Source organism: Petromyzon marinus, chromosome 66 (assembly GCF_048934315.1).
Source record: "Petromyzon marinus isolate PM22_M1 ecotype Great Lakes invasive population chromosome 66, UKy_Petmar_22M1.pri1.0, whole genome shotgun sequence".
NCBI classification, from domain to species: domain Eukaryota; kingdom Metazoa; phylum Chordata; class Hyperoartia; order Petromyzontiformes; family Petromyzontidae; genus Petromyzon; species Petromyzon marinus.
In genome coordinates this window covers 10,669,898-10,695,521 of record NC_133732.1, presented here as the reverse complement: position 1 = coordinate 10,695,521, position 25,624 = coordinate 10,669,898, and the positions used below count along the sequence as shown (strand labels likewise).

General features: G+C 54.0%; 1 protein-coding gene across 4 annotated transcripts in view; it reads left to right on the top strand.

Moving 5' to 3' along the window:
• Positions 1-747: 747 nt before the first annotated feature.
• The window catches only part of LOC116956585 (uncharacterized), a 39,794-nt gene continuing 14,917 nt past the window's right edge, over positions 748-25,624 (top strand). For 2 of the 4 annotated variants that reach the window (XR_012930354.1, XR_012930353.1), the window contains exons 1-7: positions 748-951; positions 5,779-5,916; positions 8,946-9,899; positions 10,538-10,675; positions 14,664-15,443; positions 16,051-16,188; positions 16,698-17,733. Coding sequence is in view for 2 of the 4 variants with exons in the window: in XM_076054635.1 (XP_075910750.1) it covers positions 915-951; positions 5,779-5,916; positions 8,946-9,899; positions 10,538-10,675; positions 14,664-15,443; positions 16,051-16,565 (2,562 nt within the window). In the remaining 2 variants the exon portion in view is untranslated. Of the gene's footprint in view, positions 952-5,778; positions 5,917-8,945; positions 9,900-10,537; positions 10,676-14,663; positions 15,444-16,050; positions 16,668-16,697; positions 18,012-25,624 lie in introns of those variants that run through there. The other 2 variants (XM_076054636.1, XM_076054635.1) reach the window with 2 other exon arrangements.

The window sequence follows — 25,624 nt, the reverse complement described above, 5'->3', positions numbered from 1 at the left end:
TTCATATTCTTGGTGCTTTCGGTAAAGTCACGTTGAAGGGAAATAATAAAATAATAAAATATATAGAACAATATATATTGTTTTATATATATTTTATTGTTTCCCTTCAACGTGACTTTACCGAAAGAACCAAGAATATGAAAAATGACAATAGTTTAAAGCGATTTGAAGCATTTTTTTTGGGGGGGGGCAGAGCTTTGTGACGTCATTTGAGGGGGGTCTGACTTTTTGTGACGAGGGGGGGAGGGTGGTCAAAAATCGCGTGACGTCATTTATGGACGGTCCCTTAATCGGATTCCTCCGATCCTCGATACAGATTCTCATTCACGAGTCGCCCACCGAACCCCCCCCCCCCATCTCTTGCAGGGCCTCCTTACGAGAGTCTTGGCTCGCATCTAGCTGCTTTGTTTGGGGGGCGGGGGGGGGGTAGGCGGAATTCATGGTTTAGGGCCCCGCAACGAGCAAGGTTTGGCTCCCACATCATCTAGCTGCTCAATCGACGGGGGGGGGTGGGGTGGGACTATTCATGGTGCAGGGCCGTCCACGAGAGTCTCGCACCAAGCTGTTCAGTTGGCGCGGGTTATAGTTCAGGGTTATGGCCTAGAATTTTGGCTTGCATCTAGCTGCCCAATCGGAAAGGGGGGGGAGGGTTATTCATAGTTCAGGGCCACGCACTCGAGTCTTGGTTCGCATCTAGCTGCTTGGTCAACACAGGGGGAGGGGGCGGGGTTATTCATGGCTCGGGGCCCCCGCATTCGAGTGACGTCACCGCTGTGAGCGTCAGTGCAGCAATGAGCACGGGCGCCCCGTGACTGCAGGCGCAGGAGAAGTCACGCCAGGCGCCAGGTCCAGGCTCTCTCCACTGCTGCCGAGGCGTGGACGTGGGGAGGGTGGAGGAGGCGGTGACGACGACGATGGAGGAGGAGGGGGGGAGGAGCCCGCACAGAGGAGGTGCCGCTCGCAGCCCCCCCCCTCTCACCCCCCTCCCTCTTACCCCCCCTCTCACCCCCCTCATCCCTCCCCTCTGACCCACAGAAAACCAGACCCACAGTAACACAGCACACTACACACAGCACACACACTACATACACCACACACACCACATACATCACACACACCACACACACCACATACATCACACACACTACACTACAACAACAACCGCCATTCGCCACTAAGTGGCGGTGACGTCACCACGACGCTTGTGCCAGGCTATGTGCACCGTGAGGCCACGTGAAGTGTCGAACGCCCGCTGGCAGGAGGTCACGGGGCAGACCCAGGTGCCACGGGTCGACTGACTGAGATGACTGGCTGATGCACCACCAGTGCCCCCTACTGTGCCAATCTGCTGTGCTTTAGCCACCCGGCGCTCCGCTCGTTGTTGTGAGCGTCGCTCCTCCGCCCTCCGTTGTTGTTGGAGGGCGACTGCCTCCAACTGCCCAGTAGCGTCCTTCACGAGCCTCCTCCACAGAGGCCGATCTTGACACCGCTGGTACCAGTCATCGGCAAGTCCACTCAGCTCCACGTCCTCCTGTACCACATCACTCCATCTATTCTCTAGCCCGTGCCGCGCCCGCTTAGCCCCCTCAATCCAGCCAAACAAAAGCTGTTTCGGCATGCGGTGGCTGGGCATGCGGATCTTTCAAGGATTTGTGAGCTCCTCACACAATCCAGTCTGGTTAAACCCAGGATGGATCGTAGGCAGGCCAGCCTAAATGTTTCTAACCGGCGAAGATGTTCCATTAGGGGGGTCCACGTTTCGCAAGCGTAGAGAAGGGAGGGAATGACCGTGGCCGAGAAGACCTGAAGCTTAGTGCGGAGCGACAGACCAGGTAGCTTCCACACAGCGTTACGCAACCGATGAAAATATATTGCCGCTCGACTGATTCGGAGTGAGACCTCTGCTGTTAAACTGGAGCCAGTCATAAGCACACTGCCCAGGTATGGGAAACTCTCCACTCTCTCCACAACTGCCCCATCACCGATTGGGGGTTGTGGGGGTGAAGTGTCCGATGGTACAAAATACCCAGGCAGGTGCTTAGTTTTGGTGGGGCTGATGGTAAGGCCCCACCTCTTAGTGGCACGCTCCAGTCTCAGCAGCAGCGTCTCCAACTCCTCCTCTGACTGAGCAGCTATTACCAAATCATCAGCATACATAACGTGGTTGAGCAATAGGGAGCCATCCCTTGACCGCACCCGGGCATCGATTAGCCTCCCATTATATCTGTACCATATGGAGATTCCCCCGGTACAGCTATTGAAGGCTTCACGAACTACGTGGTCAAAATAGATGTTAAATAATGTGGGAGCCAGAGGACATCCCTGTCGCACCCCAAGGTGTACAGGGAATGGCTCTGACTCCCGGCCATGTAGTTTTACCCGGGCCCGCTCACCATCATGAAGGTCCTTAATGATCGTGAGCAGAGGGTCAGGTACTCCAAAAAGCACGAAGAACGACCCAGAGCCCAGGCCTACTGATGGTATCATAGGCCTTGACCAGGTCAATAAAGCAGAGATGTAGGTCTTGTTGGAATTCCCTACACCTCTGCTGTAGCAGACGGACAGAAAATATGGCATCTGTGCAGGACCGCCCTTTCCTGAAACCGCATTGGGGCTCCGCAAGCCTCTCCTCAGCGTGCCTGGCAAGGCGATGCTGAATAATCCTTGCCAGGACCTTTTCCGGCACACTGAGGAGTGAGATGCCCCTGTAGTTGTTACGGTCTGTGCGGTCCCCCTTCTTAAAAAGGGGGACCACCAGGGCATCCTTCCAATCCTGCGGAACCCGTCCAGTGGTCCAGACTGTTGTTATGATGTCATATAGGGCAGTCTGTGCACAAACGCCACCCTCCCTCAGCACTTCGCTTGGGAGATCATCTCTGCCCGGTTATTTTTTTGATCTCAGACTCTGGATCGCCTTCAGTACTTCCTCAACAGATGGCACTTCAGCCAGCCACTCACAGGGGGTGACTTCTTCCAATATTTGAGGCACCGCAGCCTCAGCAGGGTCATCCCCACTTTGTCCCATAATGTTTTCCAGACTGAGGAATTTCCCTTCCCCCAAGACCTCACAGAAATGCTCATCAAATCTTCAAACCTGTTCCTGGGGGTCGGAGATTGGATCACTGTTCTTTCCCCTAATGATGGTGATAGGTGGGGCACTGCAAGTTACTTTTTTGATGGAGTTAGTGATTTGTGATTGCGAGCCACTGAGGCAGACTCCATTTCCTCAGCAACCTGCGACCACCACCCATCCTTGCAATGCCTCACGGCTGTCCGAACCTCAGAGCGAAGGCTGCGGTAAGCCTCCTCATTCCCTGACGTGGGATGCTGTAGACAATGAGAGTGGGCCTGTCGCTTTTTCTCAGCCAGCCTGAACACCTCCTCTGTCAGCCAAGGTCTCTGGGGAGGTTTGGACCATGTACCCAAAGCAACCATTGCAGCTGCATTAGCCAGTCGTTAACCTCGCCCATTTACACTCGACATCAGGAGGAGTGGGGGACGATGCTCACCCCAGCTGCAAGCGATGATTAAATTCTCCCTTGCAATTTTCATCAGCTAGCTGAGACTAGGCCACTGTGGGCTTGAATTGGGTCCTGGGTGTACACCGACCACCAGAGTGAAAGAATGGCAGGCACATCTTACAGATGACAAGTCGATGGTGAGTGGGCAGATCAGCTCTACGGTAGGTCCTGGTGTCAAGGACATGGGCCCGCATCCGCTGATCCGTCACTATGTAGTCCAGCAGATTTTCTTGCTTGGACCCAGCGTGCATCCACGATGTTGTGTTTATGAGCCGATGCCGGAACAGCGTGTTGGTAATTACAAGCCCATGAGCTACACAAAAATGTTGCAGCCACCTACCGTTGTTATTGAGCTGATCTGGCCCATGCCCTCCAATCACTCCAGACCAGGTGCCAACATCATAACGAACTGAGGGACTAAAGTCACCCAACATGATTACTCTAACCAGAGGGGCCACTTTAGCCAGCACCTGTGACAGGAGGTCATAGAAGGCATCTGACTCATCGGCTTTGCCTGCAGCCCTACACGGATGTTCATCTTCGGTGGGGGCATAAGTAATCACGACCACCACTCCGTGCCTCTAGTTTATAGGAAGGCAAGCCCAAAGTAGACTGGGGCTTACAGCCTCCCACACCTCACCGCCATGCTCCCACGCCCCCTTCATTCTTTCGGAAGAAAAGCCACTCTCTATTGTTTGGCCGTCTCCAGTCCCGAGTAGAGGACTGTCCACCCCTCATGGTGGCAGGAGCCAGAGCCGGTCCACCGGACCTCCTGAATACCACAGAGATCCAGGTGGTACCGATCCAGCTCCCGACAGAGGAGCGGCAGCCTCTCCTCCGCAATGAGCATTCCAACATTCCACGTGGCCACCCACAGTGGCTTTTTGCTGTTTCTGGAGAAACCCCGAGGGTAGGAATTAAATCTCCTGGCTCCGCCAAATGGGGCTTGGCCAGGAGACTTCATGGACGCCTGTCCACCCGGGGCCTCCGGCAGAAGCTTCGGTGGATTTGTTTTCATGGTTTAGTGGTAATTAATTGAAGGTGCTGAGGTTACCAGCCCCTTGCACCCGTCCAGAGCCCCTTTTGGCCGCTGTGGTGGCTACAATCGCCATGAGGGGAACGGCCAATCGGAATTGGCCCTCCCCCCATGGCACTGCTCACCACAACCAGACACACAGAGACCCACAGACACACAGAGACCCACAGACACCCAGAGACCCAAAGACACCCAGACCCACAGAGTCCTACAGACACCCAAACCCACAGAGACCCACAGACACCCAGACCCATTGACACCCGTAGAGACCCACAGAGACACCCATAGAGACCCACAGAGACACCCATAGAGACACTCATAGAGACCCACAGACCAACAAACACCCAGACCCATTGACACCCACAGAGACCCACAGAGACCAACAGATTAGCATGATTGGCTATGTGCGGTGTGAAATAAGTTCAACATACAAACACATACCTAGAGACTCAGACACTCAGACCCATTGAGACCAACAGAGACCAATAAAACCCCATAGAGATACCCACATAGACCCACAGACACCCAGACCCATGCAGACACCCATAGAGTCCCACAGAGACACACAGATCAGCACGGTTGGCTACGTTCGGTACGAAAGAAGTTCAACATTCACAGAGTGCCTGAGACTTGAACGCGCTGTTACACGGTGGGTACGTGAGCATGGTGCTGGCTGGTGAGTTGTGTGCCTTATTCTCCCTCTGTCTCTCTCTCTCTCTCAGTCTCTCAGTCTCTCTGTCTCTCACTCTCTCTGTCTCACTCCGTCTGTCTCACTCCCTCTGTCTCACTCTCTCTGTCTCTCACTCCCTCTGTCTCACTCCCTCTGTCTCTCTCTCTGTCTCTCACTCTCTCTGTCTCTCACTCTGTCTCTCACTCTCTCTATCTCACTGTCTCTCTCTCACTCTGTCTCACTCTCTCTGTCTCTCACTCTCTCTGTCTCACTCCCACTGTCTCACTCCCTCTGTCTCACTCCCTCTGTCTCACTTCCTCTGTCTCACTCCCTCTGTCTCACTTCCTCTGTCTCACTCTCTCTGTCTCTCACTCTCTCTGTCTCTCACTCTCTCTGTCTGTCTCTGTGGTTCCATCAGACGTGGGTGAGGGTGGGTAGGGTGCTGGCTCGCGAGTTATGTAGGCCATGCTCTCTCTGTCTCTCTCTCTCTGTCTCTATCTCTCTCTGTCTCTCTCTGTCTCTCACTCTCTCTGTCTCTGTGGTTCCATCAGACGTAGGTGAGGCTGACCGTGGTGCATCAGGACTGAGGGGTGCCGCTTCCCGGAGCCCGGCCCAGGTGGAGGTTGCCTTGGAGGAGGACGACGACAGCGAAGATGACGACGACGACGATGACGACCATGATCAGAGCGGTGAGAGGCGGTCCCCGACTTTGCGACTCGTTCACGACGCTCGGCTCATCGGCCAGGAGGAATCTCCCGCGACAAGAACGCCGCGTTCGTGAGCTCACGGCGAGTCCTCACGTCACGCGCGAGGAGCAGTAGGAGATGATGCTTGCACTCACGTTGAACTTCTTTCGCACCGTACGTAGCTAACCGTGCTAATCCGTGGGTCTCTATGGGTGTCTCTATGGGTCTGGGTGTCTGTGGATCTCGGTGTGTGTGTGTGTGTGTACACTGAACTTCTTTCGCACCGTACGTAGCTAACCGTGCTAATCCGTGGGTCTCTATGGATGTCTCTATGGGTCTGGGTGTCTGTGGGTCTCTGTGTATGTGTGTACGCTGAACTTCTTTCGCACCGTACGTAGCTAACCGTGCTAATCCGTGGGTCTCTATGGGTGTCTCTATGGGTCTGGGTGTCTGTGGGTCTCTGTGTATGTGTGTACGCTGAACTTCTTTCGCACCGTACGTAGCGAACCGTGCTAATCGGAGGTATGGGCGGGGGAAGGATGACAAACTGAACACAGCAACAACAACAAGAAGCAGTTCTAAACAAATGAGTTTGTCAATCCAGACGATTTAAAGTTGGCGAAGCCCCCAGTGGCTTCCTGATGTCAGAAGGAAGAGACGTACAGAGACCAACAGATCATCTTAGAGACTCATAGAGACCCACACTCGTGTGTGTGTGTGTGTACGTTGAACGTCTTTTGCACCGCTGTACGGAGCCAAAACGCTAATCGGAGGTGCGGGGGAAGGACAAGAAACTAAACACAACGACAAGAAGCAGTTCTCAAGAATTTAGTTCGTCAATCTAGATCATGATTTAAAAGTGGCAAAGCTCCCTGTGGCTCCGGGAATAATCGTCATCGGTATAATCGGATCATTATAATCGGATCGTTATAATCGGGATCGTTTTAATCAGATCGTTATAATCGACATCGCTATAATCGGATCGTTATAATCGACGTCGCTATAATTGGATTGTTATATTCGACATCGCAATAATCGGATCGTTATATAATCGACAACCATCATCATCAGAAGCATCATCGGCAAGGCCGCGCACTCTCTTCGCTGATGCGGCTGGACGTGGAGTCGTGGGAGTCGTTGACGGAGCGACTTCGCTCGGAGCTCCTCAACTTCCACAACCTCCCAGAGTCCGCCTGGAGCCCAGCGGCACTCCACAGAGAGGAGGCCGTGATGGCGTGGAGGAGGCCGTAATGGCGTGGAGGAGGCCACGATGGCGGGGAGGAGGCCGCGATGACGTGGAGGAGGCCGTGATGGCGTGGAGGAGGCCACGATGGCGGGGAGGAGGCCGTGATGGCGTGGAGGAGGCCGTAATGGCGTGGAGGAGGCCGTGATGGCGTGGAGGAGGCCGTGATGGCGTGGAGGAGGCCGTGATGGCGTGGAGGAGGCCACGATGGCGTGGACGAGGCCGTGATGGCGTGGAGGAGGCCGTGATGACGTGGAGGAGGCCGTGATGGCGTGGAGGAGGCCGTAATGGCGTGGAGGAGGCCGCGATGACGTGGAGGAGGCCGTGATGGCGTGGAGGAGGCCGTGATGGCGTGGAGGAGGCCGTGATGGCGTGGAGGAGGCCGTGATGGCGTGGAGGAGGCCGTGATGGCGTGGACGAGGCCGTGATGGCGTGGACGAGGCCGTGATGGCGTGGAGGAGGCCACGATGGCGGGGAGGAGGCCACGATGGCGGGGAGGAGGCCGTGATGGCGGGGAGGAGGCCACGATGGCGTGGAGGAGGCCGTGATGGCGTGGAGGAGGCCACGATGGCGTGGAGGAGGCCGTGATGGCGGGGAGGAGGCCGTGATGGCGTGGAGGAGGCCACGATGGCGTGGAGGAGGCCGTGATGGCGTGGAGGAGGCCACGATGGCGTGGAGGAGGCCGTGATGGCGTGGAGGAGGCCACGATGGCGTGGAGGAGGCCGTGATGGCGGGGAGGAGGCCGTGATGGCGTGGAGGAGGCCGTGATGGTGGGGAGGAGGCCACGATGGCGGGGAGGAGGCCGCGATGACGTGGAGGAGGCCGTGATGGCGTGGAGGAGGCCGTGATGGCGTGGAGGAGGCCGTGATGGCGTGGAGGAGGCCGTGATGGCGTGGAGGAGGCCGTGATGGCGTGGAGGAGGCCGTGATGGCGTGGAGGAGGCCGCGATGACGTGGAGGAGGCCGTGATGGCGTGGAGGAGGCCGCGATGACGTGGAGGAGGCCGCGATGGCGTGGAGGAGGCCGCGATGGCGTGGAGGAGGCCGTGATGGCGTGGAGGAGGCCGTGATACACTCACTCATCTTACACTGACTCACTCACACATCATACACTCACACAACCACTGACTCACTCACACATCATACACTCACTACCATTGACTCACTCACACATCATACACTCACTACCATTGATTCACTCACACATCATACACTCACTACCATTGACTCACTCACACATCATACACTCACTACCATTGATTCACTCACACATCATACACGGGGAGTGTCATGCTGACAGGAATGGCTGCAAGTTTGTTCGTACATGTTATGTATATAGTTTATTGTTAAATTTGAATCAAAGTTCCTGTGATTACTGTTGTTACATTGTATTTTATAGCTTTATTTTGGTGATTTCTAAAACATATGGTTAAGCCATGTTTCTTGCGGAAGTGCGGAGTTGGCCTGATAACTTGAATCTAAATTGTCTTATGGTTGTTATTGTTTGTCTTGCATCACACTGGGATTTTTGCACACAGCTTTGTATTACGTTGTTTTTTTTTTCTAGAAGAGTTGCTGGTTTATCCCAGGATGGTTCTGTTGCGCATCGTCGCTTTAAGATGTTTCTCTGTTCATATTTTGTTTGTTGCGGTTGCACCCGACTCAAGAGCCACATGGCTCACAGGGCTGTACCTAATAAATGAAACTTGACATCGCTATAATCGGATCGTTATAATCGACATCGCTATAATCGGATTGTTATAATCGACATCGTTCTGACCGACATCGCAGATGCCGGGAGGCCGCCGGGCCCGGCGCTCCGACCCACACGGCGACGGGGATGGCCACGCCGGGGGGCCGCATCCAGCCAGGCGTCCAGCCAGGCGTCCAGCCAGGCGTCCGGTCCGGCGTCCAGCCAGGCGTCTGGTGGGTGCCGCCGCTCGTCCCTGCGGGCTCGCCCCTACGCGGCGAGGAGACGCCACGACGACTCCTCCTGCTCCTCCTGCTCCTCCTGCTCCTCCTCCTCCTCGTCGTCGTCTTCGTCGTGGTCCGCCAGCAGCAACGAGGACTTTGTGTGCGAGGAGTGTGGGATGTGCTTCGGGGATCCCCTCTTCCTCGACCGGCACCGGCGGCTCCACGGGCGATCGGGGAGCGGCACGGAGCCGCCGCCGCCGGGGCCGGGCGGCGGCGACGGCGGCGGCGGCGGCGGCGGCCGTCCCCCGGGAGACGGAGCCGCCCCCATCGGAGTCTCCCAAGCGGAGCAGAATTCCAGGGGGACCGCCGGGAACGAGCCGGAGCCACCGCCGCCGCCGCCGCCGCCGCATCGTCGTCATCGTCGTCGTCGGCGTGATCCTCGACGTCGGCACGACCGCCGCCGTCTTCGTCAGCAGCGGCGGCAGCGGCAGCGGCAGCGGCAGCAGCAGCAGCAGCAGCCGAGGGCGGCGGTGGAGTGGCTGTGGCAGTGCAACGAGTGCAAGCGCGGATTCCCCACCATCGCCGTGCTCAAGCGCCACCTGCGGGCGCACGAAGGCACCGGCGGCGGGCGGGGCGAGGCGCAGCAGGCGCACTTCACCATGATCGCCTACGCCGGACACGGGCAGCTGTGGGCGCCGGGGGTCGGCACGGACGCCGGGGCGGCGACGCGGGGACGGGGGCCGGGCGGTGGCGGCGGTGGAGCGAGAGACGGAGGGCCGGAGGCGCCACCGGCCCTGGTGAAGCTGGAGGGCGTGGAAGGGGAGGATCGAGGTACACTCGGGGAACCCTGGGGGTGTACTGGGGGTGTACTGGGGGTACGCTGGGGGTGTACTGGGGGTGTACTGGGGGTGTGCTGGGGGTGTACTGGGGGTGTGCTGGGGGTGTACTGGGGGAACCCTAGGGGTGTACTGGGGGTAACACCGGGGGTGTACTGGGGGTGTACTGGGGGTGTGCTGGGGGTGTACTGGGGGTGTACTGGGGGTGTACTGGGGGTGTGCTGGGGGTGTGCTGGGGGTGTACTGGGGGTGTACTGGGGGTGTACTGGGGGTGTACTGGGGATACGCTGGGGGTAACACCGGGGGTATATGAATCTGTTTACCCGGGCGGTGATGGGGCATGGCGGTAACACAACCGCCACCCAGCGGGCTGCCCTCCGGTCTAACGGCTACCCCCCCTACCCCCCTACTCCCCTACCCCCCCTACCCCCCCTACCCCCCTACCCCCCCGACTCCCCTACTCCCCCTACCCCCCCTACCCCCCCTACTCCCCTACCCCCCTACCCCCCTACCCCCCTACTCCCCTACTCCCCCTACTCCCCTACCCCCCTACCCCCTACCCCCCCTACCCCCCCTACTCCCCTACCCCCCTACCCCCCCTACCCCCCTACCTCTCGCGTGCCCCCCCCCCAGTTCAGCAGGAGACCCCCCGCACCCCCGGGGCCCCGGAGCACCCCTCGGAGACAGGGCCCCCCCCACGGGGAGCGGGGGAGGGGCCGGTGGTGGGGGGCGGCTGGGACCCACAGCCGGCGCCGGGAGTCAGCAAGAGCGGTGAGACCCACTCCTCTACTCTTTGGTTATTTCGGTAAAGTCATCACGGAGGTAGAAATCAAATCAAATAAATCACGACGTTTCGATCGCAACACAAGCAATCCTCATCAGGTGGAAACACCACAGCAAGAAAAAATACTGAAGTGGGCGTGAGAGCTGCCGTGGCAAGAGGTTATTTATATAGCTCGTACATACACACGCACACACACATACACACACACATACACAACAACAACAACCGCCATTCGCCACTAAGTGGCGGTGACGTCACCACGATGCTTGTGCCAGGCTATGTGCACCCTGAGGCCACGTGAAGTGTCGAACGCCCGCTGACAGGAGGTCACGGGGCAGAACCAGGTGCCACGGGTCGACTGACTGAGATGACTGGCTGATGCACCACCTGTGCCCCCTACTGTGCCAACCTGCTGTGCTTTAGCCACCCGGCGCTCCGTTCGTTGTTGTGAGCGTCGCTCCTCCGCCCTCCGTTGTTGTTGGAGGGAGACTGCCTCCAACTGCCCAATAGCGTCCTTCATGAGCCTCCTCCACAGAGGCCGTACTTGACACCACTGGTACCGGTCATCGGCAAGTCCAATCAGCTCCACGTCCTCCTGTACCACATCACTCCATCTCTTCTCTAGCCCGTGCCGCGCCCGTTTAGCCCCCTCGATCCGGCCGAACGAAAGCAGTTTCGGCATGCGGTGGCTGGGCATGCGGGCTACATGACCCAGCCAACGCAGCCTTGCCTCCCGGAGGAGCTCACCGATGGGACCTTGCCCAGTACTTTCAAGGATTTGTGAGCTCCTCACACAATCCAGCCTGGTTAAACCCAGGATGGATCGTAGGCAGGCCAGCCTAAATATTTCCAACCGGCGAAGATGCTCCATTAAGGGGGTCCACGTTTCGCAAGTGTAGAGAAGGGAGGGAATGACCGTGGCCGAGAAGACCTGAAGCTTAGTCCGGAGCGACAGACCAAGTAGCTTCCACACAGCGTTACGCAACCGATGAAAAGATATTGCCGCTCGACTGATTCGGAGTGAGACCTCTGCTGTTAAACTGGAGCCAGTCATAAGCACACTGCCCAGGTATGGGAAACTCTCCACTCTCTCCACAACTGCCCTATCACCGATTGGGAGTTGTGGGGGTGGAGTGTCCGATGGTACAAAATACCCAGGCAGGTGCTTAGTTTTGGTGGGGCTGATGGTAAGGCCCCATTTCTTAGTGGCACGCTCCAGTCTCAGCAGCAGCGTCTCCAACTCCTCCTCTGAATGAGCAGCTATTACCAAATCATCGGCATACGTAACATGGTTGAGCAATAGGGAGCCATCCCTTGACCGCACCCGGGCATCGATCAGCCTCCCATTATATCTGTACCAAATGGAGATTCCCCCGGTACAGCTATTGAAGGCTTCACGAACTATGTGGTCAAAATAGATGTTAAATAATGTGGGAGCCAGAGGACATCCCTGTTGCACCCCAAGGTATACAGGGAATGGCTCTGACTCCAAGCCACGTAGTTTTACCCGGGCCCGCTCACCATCATGAAGGTCCTTAATGATCGTGAGCAGAGGGTCAGGGACTCCAAAAGCACGAAGAACAACCCAGAGCCCAGGCCTACTGATGGTATCATAGGCCTTGACCAGATCAATAAAGCAGAGATGTAGGTCTTGTTGGAATTCCCTACACCTCTGCTGTAGTGGACGGACAGAAAATATGGCATCTGTGCAGGACCGCCCTTTCCTGAAACCGCATTGGGGCTCCGCAAGCCTCTCCTCAGCGTGCCTGGCGAGGCGATGTTGAATAATCCTTGCCAGGACCTTTCCCGGCACACTGAGGAGTGAGATTCCCCTGTAGTTGTTACAGTCTGTGCAGTCCCCCTTCTTAAAGAGGGGGACCACCAGGGCATCCTTCCAATCCTGCGGAACTCGTCCAGTGGTCCAGACTGTTGTTATGATGTCATATAGGGCAGTCTGTGCACAAACGCCACCCTCCCTCAGCATTTCGCTTGGGAGATCATCTCTACCCAGTGCCTTTCCTGGTCTCAGACTCCGGATCGCCTTCAGTACTTCAACAGATGGTACCTCAGCCAGCCACTGACAGGGGGTGACTTCTTCCAATATTTGAGGGACTGCAGCCTCAGCAGGGTCATCCCCACTTTGTGCCACGATGTTTTCCTGGCTGAGGGATTTTCCCTCCCCCAAGACCTCAGAAATGCTCAGCAAGTCTGCGAACCTGTTCCTGGGGGTCGGAGATTGGATCACCGTTTTTTCCCCTAATGATGGTAATAGGTGTGGCGCTGCAGGTTACTTTTTTGATGGAGTTAAATAGAGATTTGTGGTCGCGGGCCACTGAGACAGACTCCTTCTCCTCAGCAACCCGCGACCACCACCCATCCTTGCAGCGCCTCACGGCTCTCCGAACCTCCGAGCGAAGGCTGTGGTAAGCCTCCTCATTCTCTGACGTGGGATTCTGTAGCTGATGACAGTGGGCCTGTCGCTTTTTCTCAACCATCCTGAACACCTCCTCTGTCAGCCAGGGTCTCTGGGGAGGTCTGGACCGCGTACCCAAAGCAGACATTGCAGCTGCATGAGTCACAGTCCTAAACCTCGCCCATTTACCCTCGACATCAGGCGGATTGGGGGACGTTGCCAACCCCAGCCGCAAGCGATGATGAAATTCTCGCTTGCAACTTTCGTCAGATAACTGAGACCAGGCCACTTTAGGTTGGAATGGGGTCCTGGGTGTACACTCACCACCGGAGTGGAAGAATGGCAGGCGCATCTTACGGATGACTAGTCGATGGTCAGAGGGCAGATCAGCTCCACGGTAGGTCCTGGTGTCAGGGACATGGGCTCGCATCCACCGGTCCGTCACTATGTAGTCCAGCAGATGTTCTTGCTTGGACCCGGCATGCAACCATGATGTGTGGATGCGCCGATGCCGGAACAGCGTGTTGGTAATTACAAGCCCATGGGCTGCACAAAAATCTCGCAGCCTCCTACCGTTGTTATTGAGCTGATCTGGCCCATGCCCTCCAATCACTCCAGACCAGGTGCCAGCATCATGACCAACTCGGGCATTGAAGTCACCCAACAAGATGACTCTATCCCGAGGGGCCACTTTAGCCAGCACCTGTGACAGGAGGTCATAGAAGGCATCTGACTCATCGGCTTTGCCTGCATCCCTCCATGGATGTTCGTCTTCGGTGGGGGCATAAGTAACCACGACCACCACTCCTCGCCTCCGGTTGATGGGAAGGCGAGCCCAAAGTAGCCTGGGGCTTACAGCTTCCCACACCTCACCGCCACGCTCCCATGCCCCCTTCATTCTTTTGTTCAAAAGAAGAGCCACACCCTGTTGTTTGGCAGTCTGCTGCCCCGAGTAGAGGACTGTCCACCCCTCATGGTGGCAGGAGCCAGAACCGGTCCACCGGACCTCCTGAATGCCACAGAGATCCAGGCGGTACCGGTCCAGCTCCCGACAGAGGAGTGGCAGCCTCTCCTCCGCAGTGAGTGTTCGAACATTCCATGTGGCCATCCGTAGTGGCTTTTCGTTGTTTCTGGAGGAGCCCCGAGGGTAGAGATTCAATCTCCTGGCTCGCCAATTGGGGTTTGGCCAGGAGACGTCATAGATGCCTGTCCCCCCGGGGCCTCCGGCACAAGCTTATTAGTTACATATTTCCGTCGTGGTTTAGTGGTAAATTTTGAAGAGCCCCCCTTTAGCCCTCCCCCCACAGCACTGTCCACGACAGAGTTGCCCGTCCGGCCCCGCGAGGAGGTAGGGGGTTGTTTTGCCGACACACACACGCACACACACACACGCACACACGCGCGCACACACACACGCATGTACATACACACGCACACACACACACGCTCGTACACACGCATGCACACACGCACGCTCGCACACACACGCACGCTCGTACACACGCGAACGAGTGAACCTAATTCCCCAAACCAAACCGGCCGATCTCCGGTCCCGCCGGCAGGCAGGCGACCGCCGATGGCGCTGACGCTGCCCCAGCGCCTGCAGATCATCGAGCTGCTCGACCGCAAGTGGTCGCAGGACTCCATCGCGCGTCTCTTCGGCACGTCGCAGTCGCGCGTCTCGCGCATCAACTGCGGCCGCCGCCTCATCCTCGACGCCGCCCGGGAGGAGGGGGGGAACACCGGGGGGAGAGACTCCTCCACCGCCACCGCCACCGCCACCGCCACCGCCGCCGCCGCCGCCGCCGCCGCCGCCGCCGCCGTCCCGGGAGATCGGCCGACGGCGGCGAGGGACGGCGCCGGCGGCCGCCGCGGCTCGGCGTTCCCCACGCCGGCTGAGCCGGGCCGGCGGCGGCACCGCGACGCCCGCGGCGGACGCTTCGCGCCGGTGGCGCACCTCAAGGCCCACCGGCACGCCCGGCACGGCGCTCGCCGGCGAGGGGGCCGGGGAGGCCACGGTGGCCGGGCGGCCGAGGGCCCGGCGGCTGCGGCGGCTGCGGCGGCGGTGATGGGCAAGGGGGACGCGGCTGGGGAGCGGCGGCAGCAGCAGGAGGGGAAGGAGGAGGGGGGCGAGGAGGAGGAGGAGGGGGAGGAGGAGGAGGAGGGGGGGGAGGAGGAGATGATGTCTACAGACAGCTCCTCCCCGAGAGGTTGGAATCCGAGCGGCGTGCTCACAGAGAGGGGACCCGGCAAAGTGAAGGAGGAGGTGGAAGAGGAGGAGGAGGTTTCCTCCATGCGGACGACGGTGGCGGTGAAGGTGGAGTGCCAGGATGACGGTTACGGTGAGTCTCCATCTCAAGCCACGGTGGCTACGAGATGTTGACTACCTCGCCTGGTGTGCAGGAGGACGAGAGGGACAGATGGACGGAGCAGCGTGTGGTGGAGGTGGTGGTGGTGTTGGTGGAGGTGATGGTGCTGCTGCTACTGGTAGTCCTGCTGCTACTGGTAGTGCTGCTGCTACTGCTACTGGTAGTGCTGCTGCTACTGCTGGTGCTGCTGCTACTGCTGGTGCTGCTGCTGCTACTGCTGGTGGTGCTGCTACTAATGCTGCTGCTGCTACTGCTTGTGGTGGTGCTGCTGCTGGTGGTGCTACTGCTACTGCTGGTAGTGCTGCTGCTACTGCTGGTAGTGCTGCTGCTGGTGGTGCTACTGTTGGTGGTGCTGCTGCTACTGCTGGTAGTGCTGCTGCTACTGCTGGTGCTACTGCTACTGCTGGTGCTGCTGCTACTGCTGGTGGTGCTGCTGCTGGTGGTGCTGCTGCTGGTGGTGGTGCTGGTGGTACTACTGCTGGTGGTGCTGCTGCTGGTGGTGCTGCTGCTGGTGGTGCTGCTGCTGGTGGTGCTACTGGTGGTGCTGCTGCTACTAATGCTGCTACTGATGCCGCTATAGACGTGGGAGAGGCAGAGGCGATGGAGATGGTGGCGCTGGGTGGCGGCGGTGGCCTCCCGGTGAAGGAGGAGGAGGTGGTGGTGATGGAGGAGCAGAGGCCTGCGGAGGTGGTGGTGGAGGTGGAGGACACGAGGAAAGGTGAGTCCAGCTCCAAGGGAGCCTTGCCCCCCCCCCCCACGTCCATAGCACCAGCAGTAGCAGCAGCAGTAGAAGTAGTAGAAGTAGTAGCAGCAGCAGCAGTAGTAGTAGTAGAAGCAGTAGTAGTAGTTGTAGTAGTAGTAGCAGCAGCAGCAGTAGTAGTAGCAGCAGTAGTAGTAGTAGTAGCAGTAGTAGTAGCAGTAGTAGTAGCAGCAACAGCAGTAGCAGCAGCAGTAGAAGTATTAGCAGCAGTAGTAGTAGCAGCAGTGGAAGTAGCGACACCGGCACAGCCAAACGGCCGCCACATCCACTGCAGAGGCTGTGCCAGGCTCCGTTTACGAGAACACGTTAAGTCGGAGGCTTGGTACGAATGTTGACTATTAGACTTGCCGGAGGCACCGAATGTAGTACGGCCGGAACATCAAACGTCGCGCGAAGCTCGCCAGCTCGGCGTGCCGCCCCCGGACACCCCCCGACGACCCCCCCCCCCCCCACCCCACCTCCCGCAGGCGCCGACGAGGCCCTCGGGAGGAGCGCCTCCTCGCCCCCCGGGGCCCGCCGCCGGTGCGACGACGCCGAGCGGTCGGGGGCCGGGGCGAGCGTTGTGGGCCGTCCGCGCCGGGCGTCGCGGGGGGGCCGCGGCGCCGGCCCCTCGGGAACCTCGGGCCTCCGGCACCACGCGTCGTGACGGGGCGCCGCCAAGAACCGACGCCGCGCGTGCCCTTCCGGCGCTCGCCCGGGTCCACGTCGGCTTCCGGTTGCCGAAGGAATGCACGGCGGGCGTCGCGCGGTGCCACCCCCGACGCGCAAAGCGCTCGCCCACGAAAGGACCTCGACGCCTCGCCGCTGGTCTCATCGGCGAGGAGCGCCGCGAAGCCTCGTCGCGCGAACCCCGCTCATCGTCCTCGCGGCAGCAGCACCGGCGGCTTGTGGCTAAGCCTTCGAACAAAGACGGCGGTCGACGGCATCGTCGCGCGGCGCTTTCAGATTGCGCTGCTTTTGCGGCCGTCCGGAACGCTCTTCCTTCCGATATGAGGAAGCCGCTGGGAGCTATGCACTTTAAAATCTTCACCTGGATTGACAAACTCATCTCTTCAGCATTTGTTGTTGTGTTTAGTTTGTTGTCCCCCCCCCCATACCTCTGATTAGCACGGTTGGCTACGTAACGGCGCAAAATAAGTTCAGCGTACAGACATTGAGACCCATAGAGACCCACAGAGACCCACAGATTAGCAGGGTTGGCTACGTACGGTGGTGTGAAAGAAGTTCAATGGACATCTTGAAATTCGCAGCCACGGCCACAGCAGCAAGGAGAGATCGTTGGCCGAGTCGTCTTTCGCGACCGATGTTATTATTGTTGTTGTTGTTTTTGATGTTCTTCAGCGTAGTTGAACATTGGTGCTGTGGCGTTTCTGGACCGGCCGTAGCTCCCCTGAGATGTACCGCAGGGGCCGATGCAGACGGCAAGGATTGGACAAGTGGAGAATCCGGCGTGGACGTGACGGAAGGTCGCGGGGGGTCTCTTCCCTCTGAGCCTTTCTGGAGGTAAAGTTGTACATAAATATTTAAATATTCTTCTTTTTTTACTTTACTCTAAACCGAAAATGTATATAGTACGGTGTGCGGATAATGTCGCGGCAAAGGGAACGAGCATTTAAGCAAAACCCGCGTCCGATTCAAGCGCAGATTCGCGCGCTGTTCTCGAGCGCGCTTTGCGTGCGCGTCACGGCGTCGTGCGAGCGCGTAGCCGCGGTTTCGACGCGTTCGGTGCTGAACACGCGGGACGCTTCAATATTAAACGTCGGCGTGGTTACCTTGTTCGACACGCGTGTTCGGCCGTAACCCTTCTTTCAACGCGGAGGCGACGTCGAACGTGAATCGTTTGAGCGGTTATGAAAACAGTGGGTTTCTACCGCTTTCTGGTAATAAAACAAGAGTGTTAAGATGTTCAAACACCAACGCACACAGCTATTGCGAGGCATCATCAAGTCTGCATTAACCACACACAGCACTTGTGGCATAACATGCAAGTTTCAAGTTTTCAAGTTTCATTTATTAGGTACAGCCCTGTGAGCCATGCGGCTCTTGAGCAGGGTGCAACCGCAACAAACAAAATATGAACAGAGAACATCTTAAAGCGACGACGTGCAACAGAAACATCCTGGGATAAACCAGCAACTCTTCCAGAAAAAAAAAACACCGTAATACAAAGCTGTGTGCAAAAATCCCAGTGTGATGCAAGTCAATATGCAAACACGCTCTGATAAAAATACTGCCAATGCATTGTCTTTGAAACAAATATATTTGTGTGCATGTTTTGCCACAAGTACAACGTGTGATAAATGCAGACTGGATGATGCCTTGCAATAGCTGTGTGTGTGTTGTCTATTTGGTGTTTGAACATCTTATCACAATTCCTGTGTTATTGGCAGAAAGGGTAAACCCCCATGAAAAGTATGAAGAGGTGTTACCCTTTCTGGCAATGCAATAGGAGTTGTGTTAAGATGTTCAAACACCAAACATGAAACCTTTGGCAAGGAATCAAGTTTACTGCATTAATCACACAGTACTTATGGTGAACATGCAAACCAACATTGCTCTGATAATATTTACGCATTGTCCTTGAAACTACACCAGAGACAGCAGCCATCTTCATGGCCTAGTCTCACCACCAGTGTCAGCGAACCAGAGAACAAAACCAAAATGGTCGAACAGTGCACGGACAATGCCACTGTTGTGGGTATGAACGTGGAGCGAGACCTCTTGGAGGCAACGCGTTTATTTAAATAAACGATAACGCCATTAGCCGTAACACTTACAGCTATGGCCCCTGTAACACTACGGGGTACGGCCCCGTCACCCGATAACCTAAGGGTGGTACAGCCTCCCTTCTAGCGTGCCCTACACACTCCGGGCTACGCTCTCGCGGGTCCTCCGCTGCGGGGGCTAGGGGAGGCTAACCTGACCCGACCTAGCCAGGGTACGGGTCCCACCGCTGCTCCGCTGCAAACCGGCTCTGACAAGGCCCTCGGATGAGGGTTCCGGGGTGCTGGTCCGGTCTTCAAGTCTTCAGGCGTCTTCGGGTCTTGAGTGGACGAACACTGCCGGTCCCGTTGAGAGGGCCGGCTTTTATACACAAGTTGGGGCTTACCCCGCGCCTAACCACGCCTTCTCCAGAACCTTCCAGAAATCTCTGGAAGGGTCTGGAATGAAGCGTTGGCTCCTACCCCCCAGCCCCCACCCCTGGGGGGTCTGGGGTCTCTACCCCCCGGTCACGGGGTACCCGGGGGGGTGGGGGGGGGTTTACCCCAGGTTAACCACCACACTTCCCGCTCACTCTCTCGGCCGCCCCCTATCGGCCTGTGAGGGTGGTGACCACAAGAATACCCACAGCGCCTTGGTACGGCACAACACCACTATCAGAGTACTTATAGCGCGGGGTGAGCAGCTATATCAAGGGATACCTGTTTTGTTTGTTTTGTTTTGCCAGTATCGAAGTATGAACAATAAGAATCGTTTTTTTTATTGCCGGAAAGCTTGAAACCCGATGATTATTTTCCACACTTTGATGCTGGCAAAAAAGGAGTCCCATGACGTAGCGACGATTGGCTCGTCGCGGACTCAACTTGGCGGCACCCCGATCGCTCCTCGCCGCTTGAGACGCAAACCTCCTGGGCTGCTGTCGGCGGCGATGCCGCCGCTGTCGGCGTCTCCTCCACGAGTCCCAACGGCCATTCGATTTTTTTTTACTTCACACGATTTTTATTGTCGTCGTTGTTGTTGTAGCCTCAAATATTGTAACTGAATTTTAACCCGCTTCCCAATGTGGTATCGACTGCAAACTTGGTATACTTACATCATACTGATGACAACTATATTCTATCATAAAAAAATGTTTTTTAAACATTCTTTTTTATGTTATGTTTCGGCTTGGGTCGAATTGTCCACGCTTAACTCACGTTGGCTGTATAAATCACCACGGTTCCCTTTACGTTGTGGCGAGCTTCGGTGGCCACTTCCTGGAGTCGTGGAGTTCTGCCACCACTCGTACGGTACATTTCATTAAAGCGTGCTTTTAAAAAAGTATTTTTTTAAAATATTACTTTTTTTTATCGATCAGACCACGGTGGGTGGGTGGTGGTGTACAACTTCCGCGACAGGTGAGTGGTGCGTAGTGGGATAGACGGCTCAGACAACCAACACGGACGTGTAGGACCGTTGTGCGGTACGTGGTGCGTCAGATCCCTTTTCTTTGGGGAATGGGGAAAGATGACGTGATGGGGAGAAGTCAGTCTCATTTCAAGTTCAGTCAGTTGAACTCGGGGTCTCTGGAATGGCATTCACGAGGGGGCCTCAGATCTGGGTGAACTCCTCATCCCTATTCCTCAGTTTGAGAATCAGGTGTACTAAAGGTGCCAGGGCATATAGGGAGTTATACCAGAGGGTGAATGAGGGGGCCCCATGATTCCTCCAGGAGCTCAGGATGGTCTTTCTAATCGAAATGTTAAATGTTTGGAGGTTATGGGGTAGAGAAGTCTCAAGTAGGAATTTCTCTTTGTCGGGGCTCGATGGAAGGTCTTGACCGGTACAGGTTTCTGTAGAAGCTCTTCTCATTAACCTCAGCTGCCCTCGTCCTGAGCGGCCTATCGGCATCCCTGATCCCAACAACGTGGTTACGAGTTTGTTTGCGCTTGACCAGCCGGGCTGAGAGCTTGTTCGTGAAGGGAGAGGAGTCGTGAAATGTAATCTTGGCCCTCATAGAGTGGAGGGAGGTTTGGTCATTCAACACCGTGTCTAGTTCCAGCTTTAGTCTATTGGCCTCCCATTGGACCGCACGAGATTGGGTTGTCTTGAATAGGCGATGTTTTTCCTCCAGCTTGAGGATGGTTTGGGCCCTTTATTCCTTCCTCCAGGCCCCTTCTGTAGCTTTAAGGGCATCCCAGACCACCAGGGGGGAGGGTGATCTAGAGTTTGTTTCCATGAAACTAGTCGCCTCATTTCTGATTCTCATCAATAGGCCCGCATCCTTCAATAATTTGGTGTCCAGGGACCATGCGCTATGGGATTCTTCAGTGGGGTCCAGAATGAATTGCGTAAGAACAGGACAGTGGTCAAAACGCTGTTGGTCAAGTATCCTTACTTTTGAGACCGATGGGAGGAGGGCCTTGGAGATTAAGAAGTAATCGATTCTAAACAGGCTCCTGTAGGCCCGAGATATATGAATAATCCCTTTGCAGGGGATTAAGGGTCCGCCAGGGGTCTATGAGGTGGAGATTGATAATTTCTCCAATAACCAGTCGTGATGATGCTACGCCATCCCTCTTGGGGGAGATGGATCTGTCCAGAGCTGGGTCAAGCGTGATATTACAGTCCCCTTCCACAATTATCTCAATTGTCTCAGTGTGTAGACTATTCAGAGTGCGGGGCACAGCCCCAATTCAGATATTGGGTTGGACTCAGCGCTGAGAGACTCAACTGTGTGACGTGGATGGTGATGTCAGGGCGTGCCTGGTCGTGATTGCGGGCACGCGAACCTCCTCGGATTATTGCCAGAGAGGGTAAATCCTATTCTTAAAGGTATGAAGCCTATTTTCTAACTCGGCGGTGGCTAGGAGATGTTAACTACATCGCGCGGTATGCTGGAGGTCGTGGGTTCGATCCCGACGCCTGCTGCTGTATATTTGGAGTTTGCGTGTCTCTCTCTCCTCGTGGTCGCGTGGAATATTCTGCGGGTCCTTTTTTTTTTCCCTCCCGCCGTGCGACTCGATCAACAACAACAAAAACCCACAGCACAGTGTACCACGGGGGGTGGCATGGGAGGCGGCGTTTATCACTAACATCACACGAACACAGCTACTCCAAACATCGCGGTTATAATCATTTCTACCGTATATGCTAACGCAGCGGCGGTGACGACGACGATAATAACGAGCTCCAAGCAAAGCCCAACGGGGAATGGCTGGTGGCTATTTCACAAAAAAAACTCTCCTAGTGTAAGACGAGGGAGACATGAATATAAAACCATCACACAATTTAAGCCCGTGGTGCTAAAGCCGGGCAATCGTGCACGACATCGCGAATAAGCAACTCCAGCCTGCGTTTCTCCTACGTCACGCCAAGTGGTGGTGGTTGTTTTCATAACGCGAATCCGATATCTGCAGTAACGCGATGAATGTTGTATTAGGGAACGCGTTTTTTGAATAACACGGATTGGATGTAGAGATTGTAACGCGATCGAGCGAATGGAGCTACGTCGCGCGCGAGTAGGAATAACCGGTGGTTGTCACGGGCATCGTCGTCATGAACACGCGAGGCATTGGAATGCTGCTGGATGCTTCTAGACGCTACCCACGTGCCTCGGCCTTTGTTTGGCCCGCGTACGCATCGCACGTGTTATCGCGGACGACGCTTAACCCCCTGTATTTTATGTATTATTACAACGCGATTTCCACATCACGCGGTGTTCTTCAGCAACGCAACAACCGCCACGCTACAGCAGAACCAGACCCAGAACAGCAGCGGCCTGGCTCCGTCGCCTCTCCGCGCGATGGCTGCACCGTCTCGTGTTGGATCGACGCGTGGCAGCTATGGCGGCTTACTTCCTTCACCACGCGGTTTCAATGGGAAAAAGTCGCGCCACCTACCTACCTACCTATCGACCAACTGAGAAAGCGACGAACTGCGAGATGCTCGTCACGTAACCAACCGCGTGGGCCCAGTGTGGGCACGCAGTGATACCCCGATTTACGTCGCCCCCTCCCCCCCTCCCCTCTCCTTTCGACATCGTTCCGCAAATACGTCGTCACTCTGTTACTAACGCCGCGGGCCGATTAGCGTCGCCTCGACCCCACGCGCTCACATCGCCGCCAGCGTCGCCCCTTCCGTTCTCGGTATCCATCGCCTCTTAAGCTTTCGCCTCCACCACCCACGACTACCTTGTACGTTTGCTCTGATTGACGTTGTTCCGATATCCGTCATCCCGCCTTTCAGGTGGGCATTTATACGTCCACGTGATGACCAAGCCACTCCTGTCGAGCTATTATTTGTGATGGCCAGGGGGCCTTAGCTGGTTACGTAAAAGAGTACTTAAATATTCTTAGTTCTTTCGGTAAAGTCACGTATAAGGGAAACAATGAAATAATAAAAATATAAAACACCAAATAGTTTGCTTACACAGGGAGGTAAAGGCGTTATACACCAAGCTGCTCCTGACGCCATCGAACAGATTAGCAGACATCATCATCACGACGCATGGGCAGACAGCACTGCAGTAGGTGTCCACTGCACATTCGGTAATTTGTTCTTTCCACTTTACTCTCTCTGTCTTGTAATGCCAATATGCTCAAGTAGTGCCACATCATAGCGATGTACAGCAGTGTGTAGTGTAGTGTATAGTGTAGTGTATGGTAGTGTATAGTGTAGTGTATAGTATAGTGTACAGAAGTGTATAGGGTAGTGTATAGTATAGTGTAATGTATAGTAGTATATAGTGTAGAGTATAGTGTAGTGTATAGTGTAGTGCATAGTAGTAGTGTATAGTGTAGTGCATAGTGTAGAGTGTAGTGTTGTGTATAGTGTAGTGTATAGTTTAGTACAGTGTGTAATGTACTGTGTAGTGTATAGTGTAGTGTACAGTAGTGTATAGTGTAGTGTACAGTAGTGTATAGTGTAGTGTACAGTGTACTGTATAGTAGTGTATAGTGTAGTGTACAGTACTGTATAGTGTAGTGTATAGTAGTATATAGTGTAGTGTATAGTGTAGTGTATAGTAGTATATAGTGTAGTGTATAGAAGTATATAATGTAGTGTATAGTAGTGTATAGTAGTATATAGTGTAGTGTATAGTATTGTATAGTGTTGTGTATAGTGTAGTATATAGTGTAGTATAAATCACAAGAGATCATTCTATAAATCACAAGAGATTATTCTATAAATCACAAGAGATCATTCTATAAATCACAAAAGATTATTCTATAAATCACAAGAGATTATTTTATAAATCACAAGAGATTATTCTATAAATCGCAGGAGATCATTCTATAAATCACAATAGATTATTCTATAGATCACAAGAGATGATTCTATAAATCACAAGAGATTATTCTATAAATCACAAGAGATTATTCTATGAATCACAAGAGATTATTCTATAAATCACAAGAGATTATTCTATAAATCACAAGAGATTCTTCTATAAATCACAAGAGATTCTTCTATAAATCACAAGAGATTACTCTATAAATCACAATAGATTATTCTATAAATCACAAGAGGTTATTCTATAAATCACAAGAGATTCTTCTATAAATCACAAGAGATTCTTCTATAAATCACAAGAGATTACTCTATAAATCACAATAGATTATTCTATAAATCACAAGAGGTTATTCTATAAATCACAAGAGATTATTCTATAAATCACAAGAGATTATTCTATAAATCACAAGAGATTATCACAAGAGATTATTCTATGAATCACGAGATTATTCTATAAATCACAAGAGATTACTCTATAAATCACAAGAGATTATTCTATAAATCACAAGAGATTACTCTATAAATCACAAGAGATTATTCTATAAATCACAAGAGATTACTCTATAAATCACAAGAGATTATTCTATAAATCACAAGAGATTATTCTATGAATCACGAGATTATTATATAAATCACAAGAGATTACTCTATAAATCACAAGAGATTATTCTATAAATCACAAAAGATTCTATAATTCACAAGAGATTATTCTATGAATCACAAGATATTATTCTATAAATCAAAAGAGATTATTCTATAAATCACAAGAGATTAATCTATAAATCACAAGAGATTATTCTATAAATCACAAGAGATTACTCTATAAATCACAAGAGATTATTCTATAAATCACAAGAGATTACTCTATAAATCACAAGAGATTATTCTATAAATCACAAAAGATTATTCTATAGATCACAAGAGATTATTCTATAAATCACAAGAGAATATTCTATAAATCACAAGATATTATTCTATAAATCGCAAGAGATTATTCTATACATCACAAGAGATTATTCTATAAATCACATGAGAGTATTCTATATATCACAAGAGATTACTCTATAAATCACAAGAGATTATTCTATAAATCACAAGAGATTATTCTATAAATCACAAGAGATTATTCTATAAATCACAAGAGATTATTCTATAAATCACAAGAGATTATTCTATATATCACAAGAGATTACTCTATAAATCACAAGAGATTATTCTATAAATCACAAGAGATTATTCTATAATTCACAAGAGATTATTCTATAAATCACAAGAGATTATTCTATAAATCACAAGAGATTACTCTATAAATCACAAAAGATTAATCTATAAATCACAAGAGATTACTCTATAAATCACAAGAGATTATTATATAAATCACAAGAGATTATTCTATGAA